General features: G+C 49.8%; 1 protein-coding gene across 4 annotated transcripts; it reads right to left on the bottom strand.

The window, feature by feature from the left end:
* Window positions 1-1,110: 1,110 nt before the first annotated feature.
* FSD2 (fibronectin type III and SPRY domain containing 2) lies at window positions 1,111-25,528 on the bottom strand. 4 transcript variants are annotated; one of them, XM_033100067.1, is made up of 16 exons: window positions 25,393-25,528; window positions 24,745-24,939; window positions 22,980-23,169; window positions 21,899-22,034; window positions 16,433-17,153; window positions 16,194-16,289; window positions 14,425-14,655; window positions 13,433-13,455; window positions 12,310-12,431; window positions 10,869-11,024; window positions 8,946-9,080; window positions 8,056-8,206; window positions 7,033-7,166; window positions 4,917-5,049; window positions 3,262-3,438; window positions 1,111-1,387 (listed from the first exon to the last, which is right to left on the bottom strand). In XM_033100067.1, the coding sequence occupies exons 5-16, from the start codon at window positions 17,072-17,074 to the stop codon at window positions 1,135-1,137; spliced, it is 2,253 nt and encodes a 750-aa protein (XP_032955958.1). In that variant the 5' UTR covers window positions 17,075-17,153; window positions 21,899-22,034; window positions 22,980-23,169; window positions 24,745-24,939; window positions 25,393-25,528; the 3' UTR covers window positions 1,111-1,134. The 4 variants fall into 4 exon arrangements, with proteins under 4 accessions (XP_032955958.1, XP_032955955.1, XP_032955956.1 ...); XM_033100064.1 differs by having other exon boundaries at window positions 1,318-3,438; window positions 21,899-22,076; XM_033100065.1 differs by lacking the exon at window positions 25,393-25,528 and adding an exon at window positions 25,279-25,390 and having other exon boundaries at window positions 1,318-3,438.
* Window positions 25,529-25,555: the final 27 nt, after the last annotated feature.

Raw genomic sequence — 25,555 nt, 5'->3', positions numbered from 1 at the left:
CTCCCACCAGGCTCAGCTGTGCACTTTGGTGGCTATTGCCTTTTAAGAAATTGTACATTTGCTACATGTCAGATACTGCTCTGCACCCTCACGTTTGTCATGAAATCTCCCAACCCTACGAGACAACATATTATTTTTCTGTTTAAAGGGAAACAGAAACTCTGGAAGATAAAGTGACTTTTCTAGGGTTATAAGGCAAAGTAGCAATCAAACCTAGGTCTTGATTTCAAATGTGGTTCATTCTAGAATCAGTTACAACTATTGTTTTCTATTTTCCCCTCAATCTATCCTCCCAATACAGACATACAGTGAAAGCACCACGTTTATGTGTAGGCCTCTGAGACACGAGGAAGTGGGGTATCAGGAGTGTTCCATTTGCCCCAATCTTGCCATCAAGCCACAGACGCCCTCCTTCACACAGCCTCCCCTCCAGCTTCTCACCGTCTCCTGCCCACAGATCCTTTGCTCTAGTTTTAGAAGCGCTCTGCCGTGCCTCCCATGGAGAACAGAGGCCGGAGAAAGAAGATATTTATTCAACAGATACTTGGTGTGCACCTTTATGTGGCAGGTAGCCTTTGGGGACGGACTGATGAACCAGACAAACACTGTCCCCGCCTTCATGGAATTAGGCACAGAGGTCATTTCAGAATTAGTGGGGTAAGGACTATGCAGGAGGAACAGTGTGGTCAAGTGCACACTGCCGCTGACAGGAAAGAAGGGCACGTGGCTGCCGCCTTCTCAAGTCTGTTCTTGGCTGACTAATGAAATGTCATGTGGGTGCTGGGGCTGCTGCAGCCACTGACACGTCTCTCCTCTCCCCTTCCCTTCCCCAGCTCTGTAGGCCTTAGAGACCCTGTTACTTTGCACATACACAAACAGACTAATAATACTCTGACAATATGAAAGACCTTGGAGATCATTTAGTCTGAACCCTCACTTGACAGCCGGGCGCGGTAATGACAAACAGCCTGCCACAGATGGACAGGTACTAGAACCCCGTCAGGTGACACCAGTGTGCCAGGTGATAACATGGGCCCTAAGTGATGCTGGGTGCCTGAATGCCGAGGTCAGCCGGCTGAGGCGTGGGTAACAGCGGGGTAGGTGCAGCAGACAGGGAGCTGGCATCAGGACTGTCTAGTAGAAAGCTACATGCTTTGGCATTGAAATGCCATTATGTATCTGTAGACACCCAGGCTTTTCCAAAGAAAAACAGGGATGTACAAATTGGTGAAGCTGACAACTAAATGTGTATAGATGCTGAGAAATGTCCACGTTGAAAAATGACAATTTTGAATTTTCATAGTCTAACAGAATGCCAATCTTCCTTGGGGAAACTGTTATTCTTATATCTGGAGTCATCTTGTTGTGTAGAAATTCATACTTATGCCTGAAAATTAAATGTTGATATAACAAATCTTCAGAAATTCTGTAGATGGGCTATTTACAGAACATTTTATGTTAATTTTATTCAAATACTTCTATGATTGTTATTAAATGACTACCAAAGTAACAGGCCGTTTCCAAAACTATATCTCTTTTCTAAAATTTGTCCTAAGAAAGTTATAAACTAAGTGCAACCTCTTACCCTAAGAACCTTACAATACCATAAACTCACTGCATCAAAATTTGTATAGAAATAGAATATGTTTTAGAATTTTGGATTTCAAGGTTCAGGTGAGTAAATCCTTCATAATAGATTTGAAACAGGGAGCCCCATGGTCTTTCATGTAACAAAATGTGCCTTTCGGTATAATCTGTGCAAGTGCTCCAAGACACCCAATGCTTAGCCTTTCAAACCGAACAGGCATCCGGGCCTGTCACCATTCAGTGCCGTATAGCTCTGGCACCCTTTCACCACACCCTGTGCTTTGGAAAATGGCTGAAACCAACACCAGCCACAGGGATTTCCTGACACTGCTACTACAGATGTCTGAAGAGCTCTGTGCCACCGTGCTGGTCCACACGACTGGTAGGACACTTAGAATACAATCTAAGTGTGTCAGAGCCAGCTGGTCTATCTCCATCCCAGTTCATCCATCTTCCCCTCGGCTTCTTTTCTTAATTAGGCAGCCACCAGTAGCTAAATGAGCCCTTCCCTCACCACCAATAGTCTAAGACTGAACCAAAAAGTACAAATGAGCTAAGATACCTTACCCTCATCGTCTACTCGTAATTCTGTCTCTCATACATCTTTCCAAGATGAGGCTGCAAGAAACCTTTGCTCTAGTGCTCGGCTTTTTGTCCTTCCTGTTTCATTCTATCTCATGTCTCCACCACTCCCCTGTCTCCTACCCCCTCACCCCTCCCACTACACAGATTCCCTTTATGCTCCCCCAGTTTTGCTCTGCCCCTTGTTCTTACCTTTCTAGGAGAGGAGACTTTGATTTCTAGTGCACAGTATTTCTTGCCTTCCCCAAACTGGGTCTTAGGTTCAGTGGAGTCCACTAAAGTCTAAATACTTCACAGGGGAAAGCTAGTCTTCCCACTCGTAGCTGCGCATGACGAATAATGTTTAACCAGCCACAATGGAGGCTCACGGACACAGCACCGAATGGGACGTTAACGACTCACAAGCCAACGAGGGTCCGAGGCTGCACAGGATGGGTGCCGGGAAAGTGGTGTGGTTTATTTCTTGGGCAATGTTTGAGATGAAAGGAGGCTGCAACCAGGGCCTTCTAAGCCTGAAAATGTCCCTTGGCCTGGGCCTCCCGGGATTTTCTCTGCTTTGTGGAGCGACCCCGTGTGTAGAGCAAGTGCTTAGCAGAAGCAGAGCAATGTCAGCCATACCCATTAAGCCTCTGCCCACGATTACTTAAAAAGATGGAATCGGGGCTTCCGATCAAACTATCCATTTCATAACACTGACGCCGAGCACAGATGAAAGACCATTGGCTCAGCTGTCTCTGGAGCCAGAACGCCTGGGTTTGAATCCAGCTCTGATCTGTGCTGGGTGGGTTACCTAGCTGCTGTGAGGCGTAGCTTGCTTATTTGGAAAAGGGGACAATACACTGGTGCCAAGTGAACGAGACAGTACGTGTAAGAGTGTAGAACAGTCTCCATGAACGTTAGCTGTTTTCATCTGAAAGAAAAGCCCCCATAGCTGCTCTTTCCCTTCTCACCTGGGCCTCAGGGAAGGGGGCTGGAAACTTATCTTAGAAAGTTTCTACCACAGCCTGTAGTCTTAGTTATTGCTAGTGAAAACCCCTCCCTCTGTTCTCTCAAAAGCGGATTTTGGTCTTGGGGATCCCGACTGGCCTTTACCTTGGTGATGCCCACGTGTGCCTCATGCACCAGGACAGGCAGTTCATGCCCAGGTCCTCCTGCTTAGGGACGTCTGCGAAGGCCACACCCACTGTGTAGTCCAAATGCTCGTCCACCTCCACCTCCCAGTAGTGGCGCCCGCGGACGGGAATTAGATTCCCCATGACAGCAACACACCTGGTTGGAGAAAGTGGAAACGTGTGTGACATGGGGTGACCCAAGCCTGGCTGTGCAGGTGTGTGACGCCAGCTTGGGGTGGTCAGTAGGGGGTGTATCCGCGGGGCGGTGGGTGCTGTGAGCACCTCACTTGTAAAGTGCACACCCTCAGCCCTCCATGCTCACCTGACTGACGCTGAAGGTAGAAGGTCACTGCGCTGCGGGTAATGGGAGAGGGGACACAAACCAACTGAACAGGGTCTGTGTGGTTTTTAAAAGGATTGGGCTTCTTAGTAACCAAAATAAAGGTTTGGTTCACTTGTTCATCTAAAACAAGGAACGAGATTGAAATCTCCCAGGACTCAGCAGTCCAGGGAAGTGGAGTGTCTCCCTCTGCAGAGCTCCACGGAGCCCCTTGCTGTCTGTCCCACAGGTGCTGCCACTGCAGGAATCGTTGGGTAAAGCCAGTAAGAAGAGCTCAGCTGAATTTTGTTTTCTAACCCAGGTAAGAACTCTCCTGCTTCTTCCTCCTCTCCATGCCCCCAGCCCTGGGCTGAACGGGCAGAGGTGGGGAAGGACGAAGTTGTTTTCCACTGCAGTAGGTGATTGCCACGTACACTATGCAGGTGCTTCACACACACGCAGTAACAGGCCGGAAGGAAGGCAGCCAGTGTCAGGAAGAGCCAGCTGCGGGGACAGCCTAGGACCCCGGCAGGAGGCTGCACAATTTTCCACCAGTGGCCTTTCCGGCCCCCACGGCCGAGTCCCTTTTCTCCCTCAGAAGATCCTCCTGGCTCTGGAATCAACCCAAGACCTCTTTTTGTCCTGAGTCCCGGGAAGCTGAGAGCCACGTTTCATGTTTAATCGTGGAAATGGAACTAGCCCTTGGAGTTAACCTATCTGTGTCCTTCATTTCCTTCTATGCCTTGAGTTTCCTGTTTCAGTGCTGGGTATTTGCCTCTTATTTTAAGTCTTCCTTCAGTCTTTGGAAAGAAGGTATAAATAAATCGTTTCAACATTAACGGAGTACAAGTCTGGAAATAGCCCCAGACTTCGACCGAGCCATCTTTGATGGGCTGACCCCGCTCAGGTCACATGCCAGCACAATCACACCTTCCCCGGCGATTTCCCATGGGCTCACTCCATCGCCACTTCACCAGGAGTTTTGAAATAAGGTTTCCCATGTGAGAGAGGGCACCAGACTAGTAAGCACTGGGAGATGGGGGCCTAGTTTCTTTCTCCCACAGCCCGACACCGTGACCCTCATGCACGGCTTCCTGGTCTGACTCTTCCAGCTGAGGCAGCGCAGGGCTGGACCTCAGGGGCCCCGTGTCTTCTGCCGGCACCAGCCTCTCCTCCACCAGGCTCCTAGCCCCTCATTTCTGAGACTTCTGTCCCCCTTCAAGCCTGCATCTGTCCTAACCCAATTTTATGCAAACAACAGTGTGTATTAGGGAGGTTCAAAGAATGTTCTAATGAGCGCTGGGTACAGTATCTACCTGGAAAAGCGGGTGTTTCTGGGGGGCGGCTCCCTTGCGGGGGTTTTCCTCTCGCCTCGTACAGCTCTCAGCCCGTCTTCAGAAATGGTCAGCCAGGGATGGCAGGTGTGCTGGTTCAGGCGGAAGTAGCTGCCTGCAGGGGAGCAAACCCAGAGATCCATCGGCTGCCAGTCAGTCCCCGGCTTACTCAGCATCGCCGCCACGCGGGCGCAGGGAGCACTGCACATCGCGGGCTTAGCTGCCCGGTAACGCGCGGCAGCCAGGACCTCGCCCAGTACTAACCCTCACGTTAACAGGGATGGCATCGAACGCCTACGTACCCGGCAGTGACTGTGCCCAGCACTGAGCTAAGCACGTGGCACGTCTTTTCTCATTTAATCCTCACAAGTACCCTTACAAACGGGTGTTATTTCCATTTGTAGATCCGAAAACTGAGGCAAGAGTGGTTCAGAACTGAGCTGGCACATGCCAGAGCTCCAATTTGAACCCCAAGCCCCCTGATTCTAGAGGCTGTCAATGCCTCCACAGGGGCCGGTATTTCTAACCTACAGGGAAACGGCACTGAGGGACTTCTTCATGACCAATTTGTTAAAGGTTAGCAGAATCCAACTTTCACCTTCCAATCAGGGCAGTGGGGGAGAAGGAAAGCGATTACAGCCATCCCAACATCGTCGTTGAAACAAAGCTCAGCGAAATGTGGTACGGAATACATTTAATAAAACATGTTTTAGTAAAAACGATCCATTATTTAGGAACATAGTAACTCATTCTCCATTAGTGTCTCTTGGCCAAATTCTTTTCTTAAGTTCCCCTTCTGTCACTTCTCGTCCCAAACCTTAGTTCAAGCGTCAGCATCAAGCTCTTCACAGTTATTTTCACAATCTGATGCTGCTGGAAATGTCATTCGTCATCTGAGCGGACGGGTGAGAAGCAGCAGATTCCCACCTTGCAGCTGACACACGGATGGCCCGCACTGCCAGCTCTCTAGCCCCAAACAGGGACCACTTTGAATATATGCTTTTTGCTGATTCAAGTTCATCTGAGCTTTTCACACATACAGTCTTAAAAATTATTTGAACAAACTAATTCAGAGACAGCTGTACAATCAAGAGCTGGCTGTACCTTTCGCTCTCATCTTTCACTACAACAGCCAGACTTTAACATTTCAAAATACCAAGTCAGTACAGGAAATGAGGAGTGCCAGCCAGCCAACCAGAGGGCAATGGCACAATACGAAAGAAAAGGCTGAGTCCTGATCCCAGCACTAACACCCCAGCCTTAGGTGGCCACTTAACCTGTTTTCCCTTCTGTATGGAAGGCATGTAAGTAGAAACTAACCACAGACCTCTCCTCCTAGCATTGGGAGTGAGGACAAAATGACAGTGTCCCTCCGTGAAAGATCCCACTCAAGGGGGCGTTGTCTCCCGAGCCGGGCCCAGACTCCCTGCCTTTGCTTCTCATCTGCAGGCCACCCAGTTGGCTGGCCTGAACTGGACTTGCTCTGGGAGGGTGGGAAGAGCCCGCTGGCTTTGGTGCACTTTGGCAAAGCTGAGCACCCAGAGCCAGCGCAGTGCTGGGACAGCAGGAGGTGTACAGAATGTCTCTAGTGGTGTCCCTGCTGACTCAAGGCCTGGACATGAGATGTGACAATTCTATGACATGACGATGGCCAATGAGACGGGGGAGGAGCTGGACTTGGGGCTGTGGGCACCCACTAAAGCGAGACAGAGCCTGGGAGGAGGTGGGCAGCCAAAAATCAGTTGGACCAGATGTGGAGACAGGGAGAGGAGCCACGGGCAATGGCTCTTTCTGGAACTTCATAAAGACCCCGCCCCGGGGCTGGTGTTCAGCCTGTGTGAGCTGTGTCACCCAGGTTCACTGAGACAAGCCTCCTGTCCACCTGAGGGCGTGGAGAAAACCTTGGGTTCTGATGCTTGCTCAGGCAGAAAGCACTGTGTGGTTTGGGCCTCCAGCCTCCCCACCTGTAAAATGGGGCTACCCCTGCACCCCTTCCCGGCCCGACTTGCCATGTGTTCCTGTCTATGAACATTTACGTAGCACTGGGTGTGCCACACTGGCCACGTGGGTCCCAGAGCGTGCGGCCCGGGGCACAGACCTGTGGTGTGGACGGTGGCGGGCTCACCCCTGGCGCTGGGGCCCCCCACGTTGAGAGCACGCACATAGATGGTGTAGGTCTGTCGGGGCTGCAGCTGCACCAGGGCCTCGCAGGAAGGGATGCCCACCACAGACCTGGGGGGAAGCAGAGTCGCGGTCACCACGGGCCCACGCACCCGGCCTCCCTTCAAACCAGGGGTCACCCATGTTTGCTCCACTGTACACAGCCGGGGACTCACAGCTGAGGACCTGTAGGCCCTCGAGGTCACCGAGCCCTCGTCTGCCTGTGAACCCCTCAAGCTCTCCACCAACCAGCGTGAACGTGAGCCCCCAAACAGCCTTCTGCATGGACACGATATTCTCTGTACACTGAACTCAAATCTCTTGTTTTTGCCTCATGCCATTTTCCCTCTGCCCCTTCAATTCCAACAAAGTGGGTCTTTTAGTTCCTCCTGCGTGTCAAGCTCACTGCTGCCTGGGGGTGTCCCTGTGCCCCCTATTCTCAGGCCTCAGTCCTCTCTATGTGTTCAGGTCTCACTTTAAACACCCACTCTATCCAGAGCAGGTCCTCACCTCTACCACCATTCTGTTTCATTACATTCTTTTCTCCTTCGTAGCAATGTGTGCTTTATGCCTTTGTTTTCTTGTTTTTTTATGTTTTCCCCACTCGACTGTCAGCTCCTTAAGGGCAGGGGATTTGTCTGTCTCGTTCACCAGAATGCAGGCACACCACCTGGCACCACCTGGGCCCTCAATATTTGTTGAATGAATGAATGAATGATAAACTGCAGTTGGGCTAAAAGTGCAAACTTGAGGTTTAACCATTTATTCACTTCTCGTTCACTCATCCTTCACCTTCAGTAACAGCATTCTTGCTACTTCACAAAACCTAAGCAACCTGAAATGCAGGTTCCTGTGTGTCACCAACTCCGACCTCCTCTCCAGACTCCATGCCTTTCCTGAGCTGTGTCACTGTGTCAGGTGTGAGGCCTGTCGTGCCCAGCAAACGCCCCCTGGGACTCACTCAGTGACGCCGGAGGCTTCTAACGTCTCCGCCTGGATCAGCTCCACTGTGTACGAGTCCACAGGATTCAGGTTCCCAGACTCCCAGCAAATCAGCGCGGCGTCCTCGCAGCTCCGTATCTCTTTGCTCTTTATAATGGGGGGAGAAGGCGCTGAACAAAGGGGAAGGGAGAGGTGAACAACCGTTCTGCCCACATCTAGCCGTTATATCCAGAGCATGGACGATACCACAACTACTCTCTTCTCACAAGACATTCCAGTGCAAGAAAAAGCAAACCAGTGCCACAGACTAAATGTTTGTGTTCCCGCGCCCGCCTCACCCCATTCGTGTTGAAACCCAGTCCCCGATGTGATGGCATCTGGAGTCTTTGGGAGGCGACTGGGTCATGGGGGTGGAGGGGACTTGTTATAGAGAATGCCGTCACCCCTTTCCTCCCTGTGTGGACACAGCAAAAAGACAGCTGCCTCTGGACCAGAAAGGGCTTTCACCGGACACAGAATCTGCCGGCATCTTAGACGTCCGGCCCCCGGAACCGGGAGAAATAAATGTCTGTTGTTTGGAAGCCGCCCCGTGTGTAGTGTTCTGTCACAGCAGCCCAATCGCACCGAGACGCCAGGGACTCCCTTTCAGCTGTTCCTGGAGTGAGGACAGTTGCAAGGTTCAAAAGCCCTGTGACCGAGAGCAGTACTTTTGGACATTTTGAGATCAATAAGGAGAAAATGTCCCTGCCATTCCAGGCATGTAGATTTGCTGTATTACATGAATGAACATAATACACAGCTGTTTCTGTCCGTCCAAATGTAATCAAGAGCGCTGCCATTTCAACAAAGCTGTGACTCCTGTGTCCCATTGAATGAAGGTCCTGCTACAGAAACAAGTGGCCCCGTTACCTGTCATGTACACTGCACGCTCACTGGCGGGGCTGACACCGGCCCTGTTCTGAGCTGTGACCCAAAATTCATACTGGATATTTGGCACAAGGTTTGTCACTAAGCAGTATGTTTCTTTGACGGTCATTGTAAACTCTGAGGAAAAAAAAAGAAAAGACTGGAATTCAACCCTAAAATAGGCCAAGTGGTTCCAAAGTCACTGCACTGCATCCTCCCCGTTGCAGATTACAAAGCTGGCCACGAATTCCTCCCACTCCTGTATGCATGCCCTCTGCCATGTGACTTTGAAGAGAGCCTGGGCTTAGCCATGTGACTTGCTCAGCTCACGGGACAACAGCAAACATGATGCAAGCTGAGGCTTGGGAAGTGCGCACAGGGGCTTGTCCGCTGCTGCTGGGAACGGCGTCAGCTTCCTGGAGGACGAGACACGTGGACAGAGGCCCCGCCACGGCTGGGGCCCCAGATACACGAGCAAGGCCACGCTTAACCATCCAGCCCTACCCAAGCTGGCCCAGACCAGAAGAACTGTCCACCCAACTCACAGAATTATAATAGTAAATATTTGTCATTTTAAGCCAAAGTGGTGTGTCGGTGTGTGTAGGGGTGCTGTTACACAGAGAACGCCAACTGCTATACCCGCAAACATCCCCCGATTCCTGAAAGGCAGTGATAACTCATTAATCCACCCTCTGATGCCAGTTCCTTCATAATAAAGGGGCCCATTTAAAAGGTCTTAGATTGCCGTGACACAGCCCCAACCCAACAGCTTCTCCTGTGTGTCTGCAGAGGGTGCCAACAGGTGATTCATGGCATAAACTGTGATTCATCAGATCTGACCTGGTCCCCAACCGCCCTTTACCCCTCCATGCCCTTTTTGATTCTTACTCTGACTGCTACTGCCCTCCCTCATCATTGCTTAACCTTACTCTCACTTTTCTCAATAATTTCCCTCCTTTCCTGGTGCCTGGGCAGAAAAACCACCCTCACCTCCAGCACAAAGAACCTTCCACCTGCACGACCTGGTACAATAAACAGAGCTGTAAGTAGGGAGCCTGCGGGCTTGATTCTCGTCCTGGTTTTGCCGTAACTCACGGTGTCCCCATGGACAGCTCATTTCTCTCTGGGTCTCAGTTTCTTCATCCATAAAATGGAAATCTCAGTCCCTTACCAGCAATCTCACTCTGACCACATGCACACAGGACCGGCTCTGCCAGGCTGGCCCTGATCCCTGATTCCTTCAGACGCTCAGCTGGGGCTCCTCTGCTGCCTGACCCTCCCCTCTCAGCAGGAGAATGGCTTATCTATTATGTGTGTGTGGGGGAGTGCATGGGAGCCAGATACCCCAGCTCTCACCCCAGGCAGGTCAGTTCCATTTCCCTGGGAAGAGGCTGGGCCGAGAGGTGCCCACAGTGGGTGCCACTCTCAGGAGCTGGCTCAGTCTGAAACGTGGGTCAGATCAGCAGCTGCCCTCACCCCTCATGGGGGTCTGCACACTAACGCTCCAGTTTCTCCCAGCGCAGGGCTGCTCTGAGGCGAGCCAGCCTGCCCTCACATGCCGGGACCTGACAGAACCCATGAGCCCAGCTGGGCTTCCTCAGTGAGGGGTGTCCCCACCCTCCAGCACACAGTGCAGTGAGAGACTCATCTCAAGGGCAGACGATCTGTCGGTGCAGATACACCCCAGACACCTCAGCCTGGCCTCATGGTCCCCCCTCAGTCAGGCCCAACTTGCCTTTCTAGCCTGTTCTGTCATGCTCACCTGCCGGCACCCCATGCTCTGGATAATTCCCAGGTGGCGACAGCTCCAAGGAGCCAGGAGAGCAGGTTCTCCCCATTCCCACCTTCCCGGCTGCCCGGAAGCCAGGGCCAGGGTCTCTGAGGGGCCTCAGGCATTCCGGCGCCGTGTTCCTGGCAGCGCCTCACCTGCTGGGTCCTTCCCAGGCGAGTTGTCCCGCACTGGCCGGTAGGACAGCTGGTAGCTCTCCACGGTGTCATCGGAGTATAAGCTCCAGCACACTCGGACCGAGGACCCCGTGGCTGAGTTGGGGGCCTGTGGGTTTATCACTGGGGCAGAAGGAGCTAGAAAAGGGAAAGGGAGAAAAAACACCACTAATGAGGAGGCTTCAGTAGAGGCGTGGGGTGGGGGTGGCCTCTTTTACAGGGCCCCTGACCCCCCAGTGCACCCATGGGCTTAGGAAATGGGCAAGGCAGCCCAGAGTGAACAAGGATGAGAGGCCAAACCTCCCCACCAAGAACTGACAGGCCATAGCCAATTCGTCCATTCCTGCTTTGACCAACCCATGTGAGCTTGGGGAGAAGGGATTGTTGACGGGAGCTCAGACTGGGGTATGGTTTGCAAGTCCTGCACTAGGTATGGGTCCGCTGATCCTTCCATGCCACCCGAAAGGCGGGGACAGTGAGCACCCCAGCACTGCCGCCTTCAGTGAGTCTAAGAATGGCCCCCAAGATTTATGACTGAGGACATTCATTCTAGTATGGTTTATGATGGTGAAAAACCTAGAAACATCCAACAGCTGAGGATTAAGAAAACCATGTTGTAGGAGAATTTATCAATGTGAGAAAAATATGCATCATAATTGTTGGCTAAAAAAAAGCAGATTACAGAACAGAATGATTCCATTTTTATCTTTAAAAAATCTATGTAAAGGAAAAACCCTGAAAAGATATATACAATATTGTTCACAATATTGTTCACAATATTGTTGGGTATTGGTGAGGAAAGGAAGGTGAGCCATCCAAAAGAGCTGATTTCTAGAATTATTCTCAGAAATAAGTAATCCCAGTAATATTTTTGAGAGCTACCTAGCACCATGTGATGGGACATATATACAGTACCTCATTTAATTCTCACCCTGTCCCCACAAGGCATTTTCTCAGGTCCATTTTATGGACAAGGAAACCAAGGCTCAGAGAGGTTAGGGAAGTTGTCTTGGGTCTCACAGCTAGGATGTGGTAAAGTTGGGATTCCCTCCAACTCCATAGGATTCCAAAGCTCATCTCTTAACCACTATGCTAATCAAGAAAATAAAATTCAGGCTCCTTATTTGGTGTAAATTAGGAGAGCAGATTATGAAGCTGGACAGGCTACAAACAAAAACTGTTTCGAGGCTGCCCTGGGCCAGATGTCAGCACCCTGGACAGCGAGGGTGGGCGCTGACCTCCGGGAGGTCAGCCTCTGGCCTCACCCTTATAAGCCACAATGACAAAAACATGAAGTAAGGCAGAATGACACTTGTTTCCAAATCTGTATGATTCTCTAGCCATCAGAGTTTCTAACGCAAAGCTCAGAAAACTGGAATGTGCTGTGTGGTCTGCGCTGGGGGTGGGGTGGGGGAATGTGCACCTGGGATGGTGTTGATGGAGTCCAGCAGCTGCTCCACGTCGGAGAAGTCCAGGCTCTGGTCTTCCAGGGCAGGCTGCGCAGAGATTTCCACGTCTGTTTTTGTTTCCAGGAATTTTCGGAGTCTGTAGTATAAACACCCACTAGTAAGGACAGAGGGGCAGCCTCCCCAGGGTCCAGCTACTGTGCCGGGCCACTAGGAACATGTAAAGAGAGCTTGGCAGAACTTTCATTTCTTTAACGTGCCCCTGGCTGCTCTCCCAGGAGTCACCAGCAGAGACGGGAGGGACTGGTGCGCATTTGAGGGGAGAGGAAGGCGTGGCCATGTCAGAGAGTGGGGGTGGGGGACATGTACCAACAAGGCCCAGATCCACAACCTCTGGCAGCCCACAGATGCTGACCTGCAAGTCCCCCCACCCCCGTCCATGCCACCCCAGGCCCAGGCTGTACAGATCCTGTGGGGCTTCCTCTCCACAGGGCCAAGTGCCCTCAGCTTGTGGACCACAGACTGGGGTCCTGGGTCATCTTACACCCGCTTCCGGGCAGTCACGGGATGTGGAAGGGGAAGGGGCAGAATTTGAAACCAGGCCTGTCTCTGGCCAACACCCATGCTCTTAGCCCTCACATTATTAAGCTTCAGTCATCATGCTTTACAGACAGACTCCATTCCCGCAAAACAATCCCGTGCGTAGGTAAGGAAAAGTGGGTCCTAGACTGGTGGACACCCAAGGTCATGGCGGTAGCAGGACTCGAACTCCTGTCTGACTCTATGACGTGGTACTTTCTGCAGAGCACAGTCTAGGTCCCGGCACAGCTGGGGGACCCTGGGGACATCCTCTGGATCCCGGCTCCTCTTGGTGAAATGAGGGGCACGTCAGGGAGACCTGACCATGGGCTTGCTGGCTGGGCCTCACCACACGCTCCCTCCCTTCCAGACCTAAGATTCTGAGGTTTGGTGTAGAAGGTCCCTGTGACCTCACGGTCGTTCTGACGCAAGTGCTATTTAATCTTGGGAACAGACACAAAAGCTGGAACTGGGAGTATACAACCAAGGAGAACTGAATATGTTTGGATATCTAGAGGTACAAGGAACAAAAGAAAATACGTGTCAGAACAAAAGTATTACCTGTCAGCCATAGCCACAGCATCCTAAAAAGGAGGAGAAAAGGAGAAAATTTGAAGTTCATTTTGGAAATAAATTTCTTTTTCAAACTATATCGTAATATAAACACATTAAAAAACTTGGAAATTGGGGGGGGCGGGGCCGGAATCAGCCATATCAACACACTAACAAAACCAATCTTGCGAAGCCTGAGCAGTTTATTCCGTAACTACTGCTTTTATCCCACCAGCGTTACATAACCACTTTGTGTGTTACCAATGGTCTTTGGGACCATCAATCGGAAAGGCTATGTGACAGCTCATTGAATGGGAACTCCATCGTTTACGGAACTGTTCTACTGTTGGACGTACTGATTGTTTCCAATTTCTCACCATCATAAATAACAGAAGGACATCTTCACATATATCATGCTCGCCACCTTTTGGAGCATGTCTTAAGATACAGTGGGATCGTGGGACAACGAGGGACCACTGGTTCAAAAGGGCTGAGCACTGAGGGCTCTACTGGGGCCCGCCAACTTGCTTCCCGGCTTTGGTCACAGATCCCTCACCCCAAGCATGGCTGGAAGGCGGGGCTGATGGGCTCCGAGGGGCCACAATGGGGCTTGCTCAATGTGGGGGCCATATTTGACAACCAGGAACCTCCTGGTCCTGTGGGGCCTCATGAAGAAAGGGGACTGAGAGACTGAAATTCCCACAGGCCAGCTGCATGGGGGCTTGCTCAGCTCCGGGCAGAGGGGACAGATCTCTAGGTAACCAGGACAGAGGAACAGACACTCCGGTGTTATCTGAGCCACGGTGGAGGGAGGGGTAAGCTGTGGATGAGCCTGCCTGGCCACGCATGGTGACCACCTCACTGTCATGACCATCTGTGGAATCAAACAGATGCTCACCATAAAAGCCAATTCCAACATCTCCAGGCAGAGGGGACAATGGAACCTGCCCAGGCAGGAACTGCCATTTCAGTTCATTATTTCATTTTACTTCCTTACTGACCTTTATGAAATCAACCTTCTCTTCATGACACATCTCCTCTATTGTTTCCATCAGTTCTTTACAGGTATCCAGGTTTTCTCCACAGCTGACCAGCTGTCCATATAAGGCTTCCAGTTTCTCTTTCTTTTTGTTCCCGAGAGCTTGTATTTTTTCTTCGTATTTTTGAGCAAGCGTTTCCAAGATCTCGTTGTAATGGGACTCAAAGTTTTGTTCTTGTCTTCCAAAATTCTCCTGCAAGACAGTGGACCTCAATCATCATTTCAGTACGTGTGGTGTCTACCCAGAGCAATTTTAGTCTCTCCCTGATGTCTTATCTTCTGCAGGGATGGTGGGGTGGATTCGAAAAGGGCGAGGACCAGGAGTCTCCAGCTAGAACCCCTGGGATAATCTTAATTCCAAAAGTACTGCTTTTTCTCCTCGAAGGATTCTGCCGTCCTCGTCCCCACCACACATCTGTTTTAGCCACCTCCCATCACCATGACAACTGACCAAAGAGATCATGAGTGATGAGTCAGCCTACCACTGGAATCTTGGACTTGAACATGGAGATTTGCACTTGTCTTTCCCTCCTGAGCTCTCGACACCCCATGACCCTCACCTCCACTCCCTGATGCTTGGATTATACAAACCCCAGGGCCACACAAATCCTCCTATCAGCTAAGAGAAAGGTGAAAGGGAAGCGGAGTACGGGCTGTGGCCAGACAGGGGGCAGGAAGGCAGAAGGAGGCCTGACAGGACTCACTCCCGGAGCGCAGTGGATGAGAAATACTGACCAGAGCTGTCAACGCCTGGGCTCCATTACTCAGCTTGGAAGCCCAGGAGAGCTCTGTGGGTTCTGACTGATGTCATCCTCATCAGATAGTAGGGACATTTCCAAAGAGGCTCTGATTGATCGATCAGGGGGTGTTTACTGAACACCTACTGTGTGTAAGGCTTGCTCAGAATGGTGGGAGAGAAAGAAAAACAGTAGATGACTCCCTCGTGGTGAGTGTAAAATGAAGAGCTCAGGGTCCTCACTGAGGTGAAGATACTGTGGTCTGAGAGTGAGCTGGCAGTTCAGAGTGTAGGGAGTTTTGTCCTGGCTGGAAGAGGAAGGGCTTGTCTCTTCTCTAGGGGATTAGTGCAGTAGCTCTCCTCCCTTTTAAGGCTGGGGGCGAAGAAGGTCTAGCTTCATGGAAAGGCGCCTAATCTTAGTTAATTCATACAAGGGGCTCCTGTTGGTTCAGGCTGAGGCTGCATTAATAGAAGCAGAGCATCCACATAAAGGGAGAGGAGAGGGGAAACCCCCTAGCCCTCAGTTCTGATCTGCCTCATCTGGATGGTATCACAGGGGTATACTGTATACTGGGCACACCCAGGGGGCTGTGATGTGTTTGGGGACAGGCACAGGAACTTAATCTTATGAGAAGTAGATAACAGCTGAGGAAAAGAAGACTTATGGGTGACAAGATGGGGTCTTGCAAAGCCTTGTTAAGGCTGGCCCATGAAAGAGTCCTGCCTTGTGGAACGACTGGGGACATAAAGCTGCAGAAGATACAGCCTCCCCACTGAAAGCTTGGAGTTCTGCAGGGAACGCTGACAGGTAATGAGTTCCAGGAGGTGTATGCCCAAGATGCTGTGGGAGGGCAGAAGGAAGGGTGAAGGGAGAGGGGTAGCCGTGACACCATGTTCTAAGGAAACAGACTCTCTGACTCATACCGGACACAGCTGCTGTCCCAGCCACTGCTGGAAGCAACGTGAGTCTGACAGGCTCATCAAGCGATTCTTACCTCCACGGTGATAAAAACCTCCTCTAAGTGACTTGCAAAATTTTCCATCTCGATAATCTGCTTTTCCAATCTGTACATGTTTTTGTGAATTTCATCCTATCAAACAGAGGATCACAAGAAGACATTAATGCCGCATCTTTTCTCCCTCTTTTGCAGAAGGCATTGGAGATTTATTCCCTGCACACGTACTTGAGGTGTAGATGTAACTTCAAGAGAAAGAAGAACCCAGAAGACCTTACCTTGGCATTTTCCAGTGCTTTACTGAGTGGGGTCACCTCATGCTCTTTGTGTTCATCAAAAGCCTTCTCCAACGCTCTTATTGGAGTTCTGCACGTGACACAGAAGACGTCGGCAGCTTCTTCCTCGTCCTCCTCCTCTGGGATGACGTAGCACTCATACTCCTCGCTGGCACGACCGTGTGTGTACCTGTAGGCTTCCCGCAGGTCCTGGCACTGGCCCTCCGAGCCCCACCCTCCGAAGCCCAGGGCCTCGGCCTCGGCTGCCTCTCCAGTAAGTCTCCAGTCTCTCTGCTCCCTGGCTGGTTCTCTCCCCGCCACCACGTAAGGAGGAGACTCTGAAACCTCTATTCTCGGTGTGTTTTCATCAACAAACTCATCCCCTAATTCATGATCATCTTCCAGTCCGTATAAACGGACAAGTTCATCCACTTCCCCTTCAAAGTGTCTCTGAGGCTTTCCTTTTGCTGCTCCTCTTGGCTCACTGGTCGTTTCGGCTTGGACTTCTCTTCTCCTCCGACGGCTTTCTTCCGGGAAGATTGGCAGTCTGTCTTCAGAGTCATACAGATCCATGGGATAGAAGTGGAAGTCCCTGGGGGCTGGAGACCTGTCCAGCTCCGGTGCCCGCCCAGCTTCCTCCTCCATTGGCACTCTCGAAGCCCAGGGCAGCACCTGTGCACTAAAAGGATCCTTCCTGGATGGTTAATAGTGGATATCCTGGGTCCTAGAACACAGAAAGAGGAAAAAAACTCGATTTCTGAGATCACTGCAGGAGGTGGTCATTAAATTGGGCTCAACTCATTCACAAGTTTTAGAAATCATCCAGGCAGCTCGGGGTGGTTTCACTTGGAAGCATCTGTAAAGAAAGATTTGCTTTCTACTGGAGGAGTTTTAGATAACGTAAATGTTCTAAGGGGGGGACTCACAAGCAAAAAAGTTTGAAGACCACCGATCCACACACACAAAAAGGATGACCTTTTTGTTTAGAGAAGCAGGGTTCATTTTTGTTTTCTTTTCCCATTTAACTGCACAAGTCACAAACAGGCACAGCTGATGTCCAAACCTTGGCCACAATTTCCATGCGCTGGAATTATTGCACCACAAATATTAACCTGCACAGATATTTTACCAACAACACATATTCCTACATAAAACCAGGAATTATGTGAGCTGCTTATCTTATTCCCTAATATCTTTTTAAAAATAACTTTACTGGAATATACTTTATATACCATATAATTCACCTGCTTTAAGTGCGCAATGCAACCACTTTCAGTAAATACCTCGAGTTATTTATGCAACCATTACCACAACCCAGTTCCTAAGACTCCCCTTTAAAAAAACACGGTGGTAAACTGAATGCTTAAAAAAAAACCAAAAGCTAATATTATTAAACAATTCCAACATGATACATGTGAAGTAGGTCTTGAGGAAAATAACCAAAGCAAAGAAAATTTTTAAGATATAGTTTAGCACTTTTCCCCCAGCTGTAATTTTTACGATCCAAACAGCTCCCCAGAATCTCCACTGTACGCTCAGAGCCAGCAGCCAGCTCTTTGTCTTCTACTTGCTCTGCACAAGTTGTACTTGTGCACAGAAGTCAGGTTCATGGCTTCTCCTACCAGCTTTGCTTATCTTTCTGCACTGAGGGACTTTGTGACCTCTGCTGACACAATGTCCTTTTCATATCCCAAAGCTATTAAAAAAAAAAAAAAGCCTCTCAATTATCTTCCCATTACTTCCATTTTTGATGGAAGGCACTTTTGAATGTAACATTTTCTGATGGCCTAATTGTGAAACCCGCAGACACTGCCCTGTGCTCTCTTGACTGCTCGGGGCCATTCGATCCTGTTGACCCTCCCTTGTCCCCCTGCTCATCTGTGACCTCCTGCTGGGCCTCGGCTGCTCCTCACACTGCCATTCCCCAGGCTTCCATCCTCCTTCCTCTTTCACTCTCCACCTGCTCCAGGTGTTCGTGTCCACTCTCACGGCTCCCACGTTCCCCTTGCTGCTCCCAGTCCAAATCCTTGTCTCTGGCTCTAACCTCTGCCCCAAGCAGACGCAGAGACGTGTAGACAAGCAGTTGTCTGCCCCAGTCACTTCCAACTCAGCACCACCAGACGGCGCTCGTGACCCCTTGCTTTCCCCACCTTGGTGTCTACACCAGCCGTATCCCAGGCCACAAGCCCGATGGCGTCCACAGACCACACTAGAAGGTGCCTGGAGGCCCAGCTGGCTTGGCAGACTCCAGAGAAGCCACTGTCTTCAGCTCAGCCTCGCTGTACTCTGGCCTTGATGCCTGTGATGTCCTGAACTGATTTGCCTGGATCCCAATCTCCTCCCTGGATCTTCTATTACAGGCTCCCTTTGCATCCCTGTTCTTCAGCCTCTATCTGCAGAGACCAATGTCTTTTCTACCCATGTCTTCCCTCGGGGAAAAGAACTCGGCCCTTGTTCAAGTCTGGTCAGAGATGACACTTTGCCCCAGTGGTCCAGACCTACCTCTCACTCCTGGGGACAGCCAGCCAGGCTCCTCTGCCTGTCCCCATGCCCTATGGTCTGTCCTGTGAGCCGCAGGGAAAGGCTACGGGCGGTGACGAGGGCAGCAGAGGACTGCCCTTGTCCCACAGCTGGCTGTTTTAGGAAGGTTTGATCCAATGATGGAGACCAGCCTTGCACTTAACCTGGCAGGCCACCTCTCTGTCTGGGACTCTGCACCAAGTATCACCCCCCGAATTTCACTGTGACTATACCCTTCCTAGGAAGTCCCTGACACATCCCTCGGGGGGCTCACCCCGGCTCTCGCTGATGGCAAGACAAAAAGACAAAAACCGCCCCGTCTCCTCTGACCACGTGGGGACAGACTCAGCCTGGGGAGCCCCTGGGGCCTCCTCTCTTCCCTCCTTCATTCAGAGGTTCCCACAGGGTGCTGTTTCCCCATCTCCTCTGTCAGCACCACAGACGCAGACTTCCAGCAGCCACTAGGGGACAGAGACTCTGCTATCCTAACCGCATGCCACACATACACCTGGCTTCTGGGGTCTGGATCTCCGTAAGGAAACTACTCCTGAGACTCCAAGACAGGGCTCATTACACTTGGCGTCCAGAACGCCTTCAGTGCCTTCTCTGATGTTCCCAAACTCTTCATTCGGGAGAGGGTGGTAAACACCACTTCAGTGACGTCTGCTGAGGCCGAGTACCACCGCCACGCCCCACGCAGGACTGACGGACAAGGGAGCAGACTAGCGTGTCCTGGACCACCAGCAGGCCCGTGGGGCCCCGGGCCACCCACTGGGTGCTGGGAAGGGACGAATGCAGGTCCCTCCCAGAGGCAGCATCACAAAGCAAGTGGCTCCGCGGCCAGGGTTTTGCCTCCCCAACATCCGTGACTCAGGAAGATCCTAGAGGCCGGATGTCCTTTTGGGGGCCACTCCTAAGAACCCTGCCCACCTTTAGACCCTGGCTTGTCCTCATCTGCTTTAGGGGTGGAGAAATGTGGCTTCCCATGAAATAGGGCACCTCTTCTCCCCACAACAAAAAAAACGTAATCACGTGAAGCCATGGAGGTGGTAACTAGCGTTATTGTGGTACTCACTTCACAAGAGCTCCGTGTATCAAATCATCACGTTGTACCTTAAACTTCCACAATGTGATGTGTCAATCACATCTCAATACAGCTGGGGGAAAAAGAGGAACCCCACTGCACGGAAACAATGCCTCACCATTAATGCCTGCTTGGGCTCTGGCATGGCAGCCTGGGGTAAGTTCTCAATAAATGGCAGCTGCTGTTGTTATGATTGCTGGTGTTATTATCACTATTGTGTGGACCTCAGCCCCTCCCACCTGGTCACTCACGGAGGCTGAGGACCAGGGTCAGAAAGTAACGAGTCACAGTGACTACTGTGGGGCTCACTCTGTCCCTTGAAAACAGCCGGAGGTGGGAGAAGGCACCAAAGCAGGGCAGCCAGGCACAGACACTGGCTATGAGATCGCCGCTTCTTACAGCAAGAGCTCCCAATAGGCCCAGGCACAGCGGTGAAATTCTAGGGATGCAGCATCCCTTGGAGAACATCTAATTCCAGTTCTCGATTTTAGGACAGCAAAACTACGTTCCTGTGAGAGCAAAGGGCCTATTTCATTTCACATGGCTCGATCTGGGCTACTCTGTATCAAGCTCTGTGCTGGGTGCAGGACACATAGCCAGGCAGGTGAAGAGCTGGACGTGGACACAGCTGTCCACTAAACCACACCGACCACACACTGCAGAGTGGCCCACTGAGAATAACACGTTTCCACGTGCTGCCAAAAGGGAGAAAACCAGAATTCTGTTGGACCAATAAATCATCAAGAGAAATTCTTTCAACCAGAAGTCTATGAAACGCCAACTGGAATTGTTCCACAAGCAGGAAGACTGGAAATCACTGAGCACAAGTGCTAATAAGAACATGTTTTTCCAGCCAGCATTTGCCTTCTGAACTGAAACTGCCCTGGGAGCTCACATGGAAAAGGAATTTTGCAACATACCCCCACAGCTGCCACTCACTTTCCCTTCAACACCCAGACTCTTTCAGTTTCTCAGCAAAATATCCAGAATTTGGGGAGAAAGGAACATTAATAATAAATGATAATTTTATAAATGATGAAACTAGACTTAGAGAAATGAAGTAACAACAAATCAACCTATAATGACTATATTAGCGAAATAGCTTCTACTCTACGCCATAGGCTGTTATTAAAAAGACTTTTGCAAGTCTTATATAGGAGGTGTGTCCCTGTGCTTTAATTAGAAAAGTCACCCCCCAAAATGTTTTTTAACCATTTATGGGTCACAGGTGCCTCTGAGAATCCACTGAAAGCTGTGAATTCTTTCCCAAAAGCAAGCCCATAAGGGCATAAACAGTTTTACATATAATTTTAGAAGCTCACCCATGTAGCACCTAGCAATTCCTGAGCCACAGTGAAAGAAACCTGCTTTAAAGTGTGAGCTGTTGGGCCCGGTACACAAAATGGTTCAAATCAGCTTTACAGACACAGTCCAAACCTTAAAACTTTCTATGGCAGAAGAGAGTATGCATAACAAGTGAAAAATGATGACAATGTTTTTCAGTGTTCAAATCAAAGCATGGAATTATGATTTGTCAGCGGGCACATTTAGGGTTCCAAACTGTTTTAGCAAATAGGCCCCTGCACTAAAAATAACCGCAAGACACATGGCAGCAATCACCAGCCTCTCTACCTACATCAGAGGCTTTCACATCCTGCATCAACACCACATTCAGTAAAGGAGACTCCCTGCTCCAGGCGGCACAGGAAACATTCACAATGTTTACTGTAATTTATACATCTGCAATTTACGATGCTATCTCTTCACACCTAAAGGAAAGATATTGTATTAACACTGCGGCGTAAAGTTACTGAGTTTCAGTAATACGATTTGCATGAGAAGAATATGACTATATAAAAACTTGCCTGCTATATTTCAGGGTCCATGAACTCCTCTTTGAACGCTGAGGCTGTGGATAACCGCTAGGAAACTGCACCCCGGTTTTCCCTCTGTGACCTCTGCGTGCCCGCAGGCTGCCCCTGCCTGTTTTACACCAGGGCTCTGCAATGGGGGAAAGGCGATGGAAACACGAGCTGGCTTCAGCTGCAAATAGCAACAGGCCTGCTATGAGTGAAAGCCCAAATATAGACCTGCCCAGGCTGTTCTGCCACTTCTGCTCAAGTGTCACCAGCACAGGTCACATGCTGTCCCGAGTTACTTCTGACTGTGGGGATTTGAGTCCTTTGGTTCCACCGAGGGACTCGATGGTTGGTCATATACAGAGGGCCGCCACCGCCACACAAAGGACTTCTGAGAGCCCTCGCGCTGTGCACCTTCCCCCTGGGCTACGGGTCTTTTTCCAAAGTGCGTTGAAAAACCACAACTCTAAAGGCAATCGAATGCAACCTAATTTTGTTCTTCCACCATTCCTTTAACGTTTATTCCGGGTGGACACATTGCCCACTCTGGATAAAAATCCAGCAGCCCCATGACTTTCTGCTCCCTCCTCTGTCACACGCAGTCGTAGTGGCACTTGAAGGCATAGTCCCCATTCAGTAATTAAATGTATGATTCAATATATTAATCAAAAAGTCACACTGAGTTTAGCCAGCATCAAAATCTTCTCCCCTCCCCAGCTTGGGCCTCTTGCGCTGGAAGCCTTCTCTTGGACAGGAGGAATGAGGGGCCTCTTCTCCCCACCCACACCTCCTCCCTGAGCTGCTGGTTTGGACGCTAGGGCAGCATAAGACAGCTCCCATTTGAGTTGATGTCACAGTGAGAGCTAACTGCAGGCTCTGGAGCGGATAGAGCTTAGAGCTGTCTTTCCCTCTCTCCCTCTCCCTTTCAGGAATCTGAGCTTCTGTATTTCTGGAGTTTCCCATTATGGAGCCCTTGCCCCTGAAGTTCTCACAACCAGGCTGAGAACCTCTCTATTCCGAGGGGGGGGGATCCTCCCCTAAGCCCTGGTGGGCCACCTCCAAGGTCTCTCAAAGGAGGTCTCCTCACCCACGCAGCTGGCTTTCGCAGGCAGCATCTAGGTGACTCCTTGGTGGCTTTGGCTTCCTGCTGGCCCACATCCACATCCTGGGAAGCAGGCCCCTGCAAACTCTGGGATGCAGATGTCCCAATGTGGCCACCTCCGCTGGTTCTGCCACCTAAGCAGCCAATCTTGTGCCTCAGGCCACCACTGGCCCACCTGCAGGAAAGACAGCAACCTCTCAGACAGGTCCCTCTGAAGACCCCTCACTGAGCTGGGGGTAGTGTGGGACTTCCAAACCTCCCCCAAGTCCAACAACAGCTCTCTCCAAAGAAATCGCACCACTAGTTTCCCTTCCAAACATCCTCTTTTTATTTTCTGATCCCTTATTTTCTTCATTCAGCTGAGAGCATGAATCAGGCTCTGGATCATTTCCTTTCAAAGTCTGCATATGGTGATTTGATCTCAGAATTTTATATCTGTTGTTTTTTGGGCCCTCAATTAAAACCTCATTTTTAAGATACTATTACTACAGGGCACCCAGGAAGTAAAAATTTAGAAGCAAAATAAAATGTCTAAAGCAAAAAGACTTGAAAGAAAAAATTATGCAAAGATGTGTATACAAGAATGTTCATCACAGTATTGTCTACAGAGGCCGAAAATTGAAATAAATCTATGTCCATCATGGCTAATTCACTATATTAAATCACAATATGGTCAATTCAATATTGGAAGTTATTAAGAATGATGTAGATGCCGCTTTTTTAAATGTGGAAATGCCCACAATATACTTGTAAGTAGAAAAAGAGTATGCAACATATCATTACAGTATAATCATGTATGTACGAGAACGTATGTGGGAGGGTTTATTGCTTTTGAGTTATTTTACTTTTTTTTTATATCTTTGATAGTGTCTGTTTTCATAACAATTATATGTACCTTTTAATAATTTTTAAAAATCTTCCTTTTTTATGGTAAAATAATATATGGTATTTGGCTTAGAAACAAGCAAATACTACAAAAGTGAATATAAACCAGTCGTGCATCCGGGTAACAATTATTTGGTTTGTCTATTTTCCCGTTTTTTTTTTTCTCTAAGAATTTACAAACTTATCCCCCTCTCATACACACAAATTAGAAAATTTATAATTAGAAAGTTTGCTACCTTCATTTTGAAAAAGGAAATGAATTAGAAAAACTACTAAATTAGAAAAACTACTACAAAGGATAAAATATAAAACATCCAGTTAAAAGACATGCTATAAATATTTTAAAAGGTATTTAAACAGACTACTAGAGAATTATAAGTAAATCATATTAGCTAAATATATGCAGTAAAAAATAGTCTGAGGAAAAATAAATCACTTCAGCTGAATGGTTCTCTCTCCAAGAGGGACTGAGTCAGCGAGAGCAGCTGTTCTGAGTCCAAGGCCCACAGTCCCACACAGGTATGAAACTGGGGGGGACCTTCAGACAGATGCAACTTTAGACCTAGATGCCTTGGGATCACCTTCAAGGGTGAGACATGCCTTGACCATAGTTCCAGCCGGGTCCTGTTTTGTTTTGTGGGTATTTGTTGTTGTTTTACCTTGGGCATAACAGCAAGTGCAAATCTCATTCAGGCTGTCCCAGCTCACAAACTGTGAAAAGCTCCCTCACTGGTTCCTGACTCGAGACCGCACAGCCTTGTTTTGGTGAGAGGCTCCTCGTGGCTCCCTGGGCATCTCCTCTACCCCCCACCCCCTTACCCCACTCAGGGCACTCACAGGATGGGCGCTAGCAGAAGGTACACACCTGGGCACAGAGCAGGGCTGTCTTGTTCCCCGTTGTGAACAGGTCCAGCTCCACGTTCCGCTCCATCCTCACACGGCAAACTAGATTTCCCGATTTCCTTAAACAGGTCTTCAGTAGTCAAGGGGTCTTGGTTAGCTGGAGTGTCTCTGTATCATGTGAAGTTTCTTTTCTGGGTGGGTATCAGTTTTCTTATTTCTAAAATGAAGTCAGCAGATAGGTTTTAATTAAATATGCTTTGAGGACTGTTATCTTTTTGTATGGCCCCCCTCTCCGTCCCTGCCCCGCCCCCAAACAGGCACACAGCAGACCCTCCAAAAAGCTTGTTGAATTGACAATAAATGTGTGGCTCGTAGCCAGTGCTTGCGCTTTGAAGGTCTCAATACATAACTTCTGTTTAATTTAATGTTTGCTCTCTCCAACAAGTGTGTACCTTCCTTGAGAGCAGGAACCATGAATTCACTAGGGCCCTGACGACAGAAGTTATCAGCTGGGGCCCGATTCTCAAGAGCTCACAGTAACTTGTTTCACAAATACCTTTCCCACGTCAGTAAGTACAAAGGTATTAAAGGTGAGGCAAGAGTGGGAATTCCAGGACTCCAGGGGACTTTGCGACAGTGATTGACTCCCAGGGCTGGGTCCCAGGCAGACCTTTGGCCTTTTCATTGGTTGTCGCGGACCCTCCCTCTGTCACCCGGCCAATCCCGGAAGCCTCTGGAAGCCTCCAGCGCCGGCCGCCAATCAAAAGTGCCGGAGGGGCGGTCGTGGGGCACTGACGCGATGACGGTCCAGCGAAAAATGTCGCGGCGTGGAC

This window comes from Rhinolophus ferrumequinum, chromosome 28, assembly GCF_004115265.2.
Source record: "Rhinolophus ferrumequinum isolate MPI-CBG mRhiFer1 chromosome 28, mRhiFer1_v1.p, whole genome shotgun sequence".
Lineage (NCBI taxonomy): Eukaryota > Metazoa > Chordata > Mammalia > Chiroptera > Rhinolophidae > Rhinolophus > Rhinolophus ferrumequinum.
This window is presented reverse-complemented; position numbering and strand designations above follow the sequence as displayed.